Raw genomic sequence first — 8,328 nt, 5'->3', positions numbered from 1 at the left:
AGTTGTTTTTCAAAACTTTATAATAAACTAAAAGATTTTTATAGGCAGAATTTTTTTTATCTCTATTGGAGTACTCTTTACAACGGACATCCCACAATTCGGATAATTGTTTGTACTCCGAAATAAAATCACGCAAAATGGCCCGATCGCGGAATTCGCGACTTGCGGTTTCATTTCCGTCATCCCTCGCTGGGATGCCAATACTGATGAAGTGTCAATATCGACCTCACACTATCAATATAATCATCAGTAAATAAATACTGACGATTCGATATCCGATTTTTCCATCGGTCATCAGTATGGTTTTTCCATACTTACAGTACATCAGTACTCACATTATCTAACTAAATAACCCCTAACTAAATAAAATATGTAAATTTCTAATGTTCAGCAAAACGCAGAAACTCATAATTAATTTAAAAATTCATGGTTTGATATAATTAACTAATACAGTCGAGCATAAATTAATATATTAAGCTTCACAATAATAAGAAGTATAATATTTACTTTCAATGATATGTGATGTTGTAGTAAGATATAATCCTGAGTCAAGGGCGTCCGCAGGAATGTGTCAAGGGGGGGGGGGCAAGATATTTTAATTTTTTAAATTTTTGTTTCATTATCTGATTAGTGATAAAGTACCTTATTATTTTCGACGTGTTTTCTATCATATAAGTAGGGAACGTAAAAATTAAATTATTAATCATGTATATAATTAGAACATTAAAACTTAATCTTACAGTATTAATTTTAATTAATTAATGTGCAACTTTAAATTAACAAATGTATTTTTTTATACAAATAAAATGTAATCATTGATTTGGTAATTTTAGTTTACTTATAAAATTAAATGTTTCTAGCTTCTATAAAATAAATAAAAAACTATTTGAAAATAACTTATTTATTCTTTTAATTAAAGACTAACATAGCTTATACTGCTTAGAGCTATATTATAATATTATAGTAAATAACTTTGATTAAAATAAATTATTAAAAAAATATGTATTAATACATATTAAACTATATAAATAATAAAAATTTTTAAATTTTAATATTCTAAAATAAAATACGAGTATATACGCTAAAGGCCTATACATAATAAAATAAAAAAGAAACATCATAAAGATCAAACTTAATATACGTATTACCTCACACAACTTGGGGTTCTTAGAAAAAAATAATATAAAAATATTAACAAATAATTATAAATAATAACTATTCAATCATTGAATAAAAGTTCCATTCTGCGTGGTAGTAAACCAAATTCATTTATAATTTCTTCAATTAGTTCTAATTTATGATTTTTGACAAACTCTTTATGGACAGCTATCATAAACCATTAAGTCGATTATCACCAATAGTATTTCTTGTCCAAGTTTTTACTCTACGTAGTGTACAAAAAGTTCTTTCTACTGAACAAGTAGTAACTGGCAGAGTTAATGCAATAGTTAGTGCAATATAAATTGCTGGATATAAATTTGCTTCATCTAATAGACTTATGAAACTTATATTTTTCATTTCACTTTGACTTGTGTTTCTATTTTTCCATACATAATACCATAATATACACTCCTCAACCAAATTATCAATTTCATAAAAATTATTTATTTCTACTATCATGTTTTTAAATTCATCATGTTGCATTTTTTTCATATTATTCGGATGTAAATTTAATAAGGAATGAGCAGCACTGTTTTCATTAGAAAATCTTAGTTTTAATTGTATTATTAAGGAATCTACATATGGTTGTTATAAGGAAACTCTAAAATAATCTTCAGGAGTATTTATTAGATGATTTAAACGATGCTTTTGGTTAAAAACAATACGAGGAATTTCAATTTCTTCTCCAAGCTCATTTGCAACATTTTGAGCCTTTTTAAAAATCTCATGAAAATAATTTTTCGCATCCAGGTTGTTAAAAACTTCAATGATTTCAGTAATATATTTTTTAGCTTGAGATAAATCTAACTGTATTGCTTGTAATGCATTCGTTATAGGTTCTAGTTGAGCAGAAAATTTTGCCATTATGAATAAACACACTATAAAATTTGATTTAGTTGCTGCACTGTGTAACTGAAATGCTTGACTTTTTGTTTGTGAATCAAAGCATGTTTCCATAGATATTATTTCTAATTGTTCAACTATTCCAACAAAATGTTCACTAAAAATTCTTATAGTTTTATATTTTTCTGACCATCTAGTCTCGCAAAATAAAGGGATTTTTTCTATTCTTTTTCTTCTTTTAGGACTTAACCTAAAAAATTTAATAATCGACTTGATAATTCCAGCACAATTTTGAATATGCTAAAGTTTATTCAAATCATTTATTACTAAATTTAGTCTATGGGATGAACAGTGTACAAATACAGCTTTAGGAAATTCATTTTTAATAATTGCTTGGACACCATTATGAATACCTGACATAGCACTAAAACCATCATATCCTTGTCCTATTAAATTGTTTAAATTAAGACCAGAGTGTCTCAAAAAATGTATTATAGATTTTGCTACAGTTTTAGCATGTATATCTGTTAATGCAACAAAACCTAAAAATTCTTCTTTAACTACAGGGTTTTCTGATTCAAATGAGATATATCTTATGCCTATGGATAACTGTTCGGTACCAGAAATATCAGCAGTCTCATCAGCGAGTATAGAAAAAAATGATCGCGATTTCACTAAATAATTTGTTATTCTGCTCAAGATTATTTTTCCTGTAATATTAATTATTTCATTTTGAACTCTAGCTGAAATACATTTGGAATTTTTGGGGCTTGATTCTAAATGACTTTGTAAAATTTTATCACCAGCTTCAATTCTAAAGTTAATTAAAGAATTGAAATTTCCTTCATTTGATGTTTTTCCACGCAAAGCAATTTCTTGAGTACCACAAAATAGTATACTTGAAATAATAGGAAAAATTTTTTTCCTATTATTATCAATCAATAACTTATGAGAAGTGTTAATTTTATCAAAAACAGTTGAAGCTTTGTTAGAAAAAACCTTAATAAAATTAACTGCATTTTCTGTGCATTGTAAATGTGTCTTGGAAACTTTGTGTTTGTATGCTTTTTTGTGAAAATCTTTATACTTAATACATAGTTTTTTTACAAACTGAATTTGTTTATAAGAATTACCATGACCACTAGATGAATGAAATAGAACACACAAAATGGACCTTTCATTTTTTGAGAATAAGATAACCATGGTGAATATGTACTTAACCATTCATGCCGAAAACAACGAGCAACTGACGTACTATCTTTCTTGAAACTATACTTAATTTCTGGTGTCCAGATATTGGTTAATAGTTCATGTTTTGTTTTTTCATCAATAACTATTGTACATGGAAGATTAACAAAGTTCCCAATATCTAGTCTACTAAATCTATTATTACCTAAATTACTAGAATTCGATAAATTTGAATTAAATGACTTTAATGACGATGATGTCGTCGGTATCGAATGTAATTCTGTAACTGGTTGTTCTTCAAAAGAATTATTAAAAATATCATTACTTGATTTATCACTTGGTTCACCATCTTCATTATAAATCTTACAGATTTGATTTTGCTCATCTTGACCATCTTGTTTAGAATTATTATTACCCTTTTTTTTAATATTAAAAATACTAAACATCATCAATTATGAAACTACTCACTAAGACACTAGGTATATTCATAAATTACATTAAAAGTCATAAAAGTTCAGCTGAGTATATGTTAATACGCTGAGTGCCACAGTATTTATGATGGGTATATCCTATATAGTTAGTTTCCATGCTAAAATTGACCCGCGACGCCGCGCCGACGGTCAATTATTTGTCGAGATAATATTATATTATTATCGGAAATAGCACCGCTGCGTTGTTCGACACATCGCCGTCACCGTCGTCGTTATTCGGAAAAAATAATTAATACCCACTAAAAATAGCTACGCAAAATCCAAATATACCAAAATTGATTAATGATTATAAATATTAAATACTTTTAGTATTTTAGTATTTATATTCAATGATACCAATGAAATCACGAGATCCTATTAAATATTTAATATTCACATATAATAGTCGAAACAGTGCATCGAAAACCGATGACATAATACACCCATAAAAATCCACATAACATTTGTCGACTATGTGGCACTCAACGTTTCAAAAAATGTTTTTAAATTAAAAAATATTTATTTTATGATATTTTATACTACATAATAGTTATGATAATTGACCCATGAAAAAGCCAAGGGGGGGCATATGCCCCTACTTGCCCCCCCCCTGCGGACGCCCTTGTCCTGAGTGAGTAAATGAAAGTAAATGTTTAACTGTAAACATTATAGCTGTTACAAAAATGCATTAATGCAACTAAAACACTAATACAAAATTATAATGATTTAAAACTAAATCATATGATAATAAAAAATAATATTAGGATTGTAATTTTTTTTTCTGCTTATTTATATTTTAGCCACATTTAAGATTTTATCTTCATCTTGACTATCCATAAAAAAGGCCTATTTCTTTATCTATATAATGTAATGTTATAATCACGATAATGCATTTTATTTTTTCCTTAAATTACACAGTTCAATCATTAACTAATTATAGATATACTTGTTATTACAAACCAATCTGTGTTATGAAAATAAGAGATATATGATATTTTTGTTTGAAAAAAAATTCAATCAAATTCAGTTGTTTGTTTGAAATTTACATTAGATACATTGGCACATTTGCCTAGCAATAAAAACGATGTATTTAAGAAATTAATATTTTGTAAACTACTTATTTACAATTGCATGATAATACAACAATATGTGTACTTACCTTATTTGTACGTGTGCATTGCATAATAATATTACCAAAAACAATTGTTAAATAATGAAAAAATAATGCTATAGTATTATTATTATTATTATTATGCATTTTAATATATCATTATATAAATAATATTTAAATAATATTACTGGTATATTCAACGTGGTATGGTCGTTGGCATTATATGTGTATTTTTTAGTTTAATCTAAAGCTAAATTTACACGAAAACGAAAGTAAGTTAAATTTTCAAACTTATTTTCTACTAAATTACACGACTAAATGATTCGATTCGATTAAAACCAAAAAGCGGTTTACTTGATTTTAACATATGCGAAAAGCACTGCCGTCAAGATTGAAAATAGAAATATCATTCAGTACAATATGATGGCCTAGTTGTTTAAATGGTCGAATTTAGCCATAGGGCAATAACCGAATTGTTAAAAATGACCAAAAGTAGACGGATTTTCAACTTTAATCGAATTAAATCATTGATCATGCGATTAAGTTGAAAATTGGTTTACAAATTAAATTTTCTTTTAATTTTGTCGCACGGCAACAGTCATTTGACCGCGGTCGTCCTGTTTAGACGCAGCTTTAGGTTAAACCAAAATGTGTGCATCTTGAAAAACAGTCAATATATTTTTCTTATTCACAGATACTGGCGCCTTGAAACGTACTTTGGTTCTTTTGGTGGATGGCCATTTGGGAACACTACGTGCCATTGGCTTCTTTAATTTTTTTAAACTGTCCTTAGCGTGAAATAAGAAAAGGAAATAAGCTTATGAAACAAAGCTTATAATAGTTATTTTACCTAGTGCATTAAGAAGTCGATTGATATAAAAAAAATCGAACATATTAGTACATCGAAATAGTATAGGTATTTTTGTGGCATAGGCAATTTTGTATTATTTATTGAACTTATTAGTATAATTTTCAAGTCAATTGCGTTGTATGATAATTACATTATACGTTCAACAAATAATAACACGAGATTACCTATGCCTTCGAAATACCTAACCCTATACTATTTCGTTGTATTTATATGTTCAATTTAATTTTACATCATCCAACTTCTTAATGCTTTAGGTAAAATAACTATTGTAAGGTTTGTTTCCATAAGCTTCTTTCCTTTTCCGATATGATCACCGCTGCCATCAACATAACTTTTTGACATCTAGCTTGTAATAGTCCACGTAACACTTTTCGCCGATTTTCAATTCTACTTTCATCCTGTAGACCGCCGAATTTCTAGTGTTCCGCAGCCATAGCACTTCAGTCTTTAACTCTGGACCGCGGTTTCCTGCCTTTTGTTTTTCAGTGTCTGCAGTAACACCGAGTATTTGGCGTCTATGGCCAAGAGTGGCTAGGGTACTGATGTTTTGGTTCACCACTATACCGCCGGACGGTGCGTGCACTAACTGACTTTTAGCCACCTCAAAACACCTTTTGTGCATCACACGATTGCACGCTGTCAAACGGAATATTCAAGTTTTAGATAGAATACAGTACTTTTACTTAATCCCGCGAGTACCCCAAAAATAGAATGAGGATTTTGATGATAGATTTTTAATTTTTTAGAAACTTTTGTTTTTGTACCAAAATCTTATCTCTAGTCATATATGTCTACCTTACCGATGCATTCAACCATTTTCAAAACTCTAAAAAGACATCTCTGATCACACAGCGAACATTTCTTCATCGTATACATCATCTTCTTAACTTTCAGGTGGCCGACCATATCACAAATACAAATTGCTTCCATGTTGTTCATTGTTTTTTAATTTCTCTTCCACAACAAATTAAATATAAAAACAATAAAATATACTCTTGGTATATTTGAAACGAATAAATTACAAAACAAATTCGTAATACGGAAGACAAAATGTAAGAATAATTCTACTATCGAGGTATCAACAACTGTCTCCAGTGGTAACTAAGAAAAACGTTAATTAATTTTTCGAGATTGCCTATGACAACTATTAAGTAATATTATTTTTATAGAACATCAAAATCACATGATTTGGATTCGCGCGGGATTTTAAAATACACTGTTCGTTTTATGTTGAAATAAAAAATAAATAAAAATTACTTTTTTCATTTTATATAATAATTTATATATATAATTTATTATTTATTTATTTATTTATTATTTATATAATAATAATATATAGTATTTTACCTCAGGGGAACACTGCGTGTTAATTGACACCCAGTGTTACGGGTTTAGCGAACCCGAGGCCCCGAGCTGTGGCGTAGGGAAACTGGCGATCCCACCGCCCAGTGCTAATTGCACTGCAGTATCCCTCACCTTACCTTAATTGGTTGGATGGGAATGGTCCTCCAATTGGGGGGTTGAGCGATGGGCCAACAACCCATCCTCGGAAAAAAAAACATTGTTAAGAAACAACCAACACAAAAGCCTCGGAAAGATGTGGACATACAGGACTTAAAAATTGGAACATGGAACGTGCGCTCTTTATACAGAACCGGAACACTGACAACAGTAGTATCTGAACTTGACAGATACGAACTGGCTATACTAACAATTCAAGAAACTAGATGGCCCGGATCTGGCAATCACAAAACAGAGAAAGCAACACTATTCTACAGTGGAGGATCAAGACATGAAAAGGGAGTTGGCTTCGTAGTCAGCGACAGGATACTCAACAACATAAAGCGATTCGAATCAATTAATGATAGGCTATGCCTCTTGGAAATTCAAGCTAAATGGTTTAATATAATACTGATCAATTGCTATGCTCCAACAGAGGACAAAGACGAGGAGACAAAAAACGATTTCTTTAAACAACTAGAAGTACAATACCTCAAAATATGGTCAAAATCGTATTTGGGGACTTTAATGCAAAAATTGGGAAAGAAATAGATTACAAACCGACGACAGGGCAACAAAGCCTCCATAATGATTCGAACGACAACGGAGTTAGAGTAATATCCTTTGCAACGTCCAAGGGAATGACCATAGGCAGTACGTTTTTTCCGCATAAACAAATCCATAAACAGACATGGATGTCCCCCGGTGGAACAACTAAAAATCAAATAGATCATGTCATGATCGACTCCAGAAGAAAACATTGTATAACGGATGTTAAAACCTGTAGAGGCGTATGCGGGATATCAGACCATTTTCTAGTACGAATCCAAGTACACCTCAGATTATCAGTAAAGTGGAGAGAGTTATATCTGGCATAGTTATATCTGTAGATAACGTGATAGGTGAGGCGGGCTCATTAGATCGGTCGTTGCCGTTAATAGCATCATCAACAATAATAGGCTCATGCGCGTTATCAGGTATGTTATAATTGAAAACAGTGTTTGATGTATTTAGAACCGGTGGATTATCCATTATTTGTTGTAAACCTGGAGAGACGGGACTGGTTGGATTTGTTTTAGCTTTAGACTTACGTGAGTAAGAGACGAGTGAAAAATCAGAACTGGATCCCGAGCTTTTATTATGAGTTGTCGGTTTTATTTTGTTCGCTGACGAGCTTTGGCCGG

The 8,328-nt window shown here is 30.3% G+C and overlaps 2 protein-coding genes across 2 annotated transcripts; one reads left to right on the top strand and one right to left on the bottom strand.

Moving 5' to 3' along the window:
• Positions 1–1,749: 1,749 nt before the first annotated feature.
• Positions 1,750–5,534, bottom strand: LOC112684644 (zinc finger MYM-type protein 1-like). The gene is made up of 4 exons (XM_025556259.1): positions 5,490–5,534; positions 3,138–3,608; positions 2,368–3,003; positions 1,750–2,304 (listed from the first exon to the last, which is right to left on the bottom strand). The coding sequence occupies exons 1-4, from the start codon at positions 5,532–5,534 to the stop codon at positions 1,750–1,752; spliced, it is 1,707 nt and encodes a 568-aa protein (XP_025412044.1).
• Positions 5,535–7,171: 1,637 nt separating this feature from the next.
• LOC112684643 lies at positions 7,172–7,696 on the top strand. Its single transcript, XM_025556258.1, has one exon. It carries the CDS (start codon positions 7,172–7,174, stop codon positions 7,694–7,696), a length of 525 nt encoding a protein of 174 aa, XP_025412043.1.
• The last annotated feature ends 632 nt before the right edge of the window (positions 7,697–8,328 follow it).

This window comes from Sipha flava, unplaced genomic scaffold, assembly GCF_003268045.1.
Source record: "Sipha flava isolate LNK unplaced genomic scaffold, YSA_version1 254_pilon_pilon, whole genome shotgun sequence".
Lineage (NCBI taxonomy): Eukaryota > Metazoa > Arthropoda > Insecta > Hemiptera > Aphididae > Sipha > Sipha flava.
Note: the sequence above shows the minus strand (reverse complement) of the source record. Positions and strands in the feature narration are given on the sequence as shown.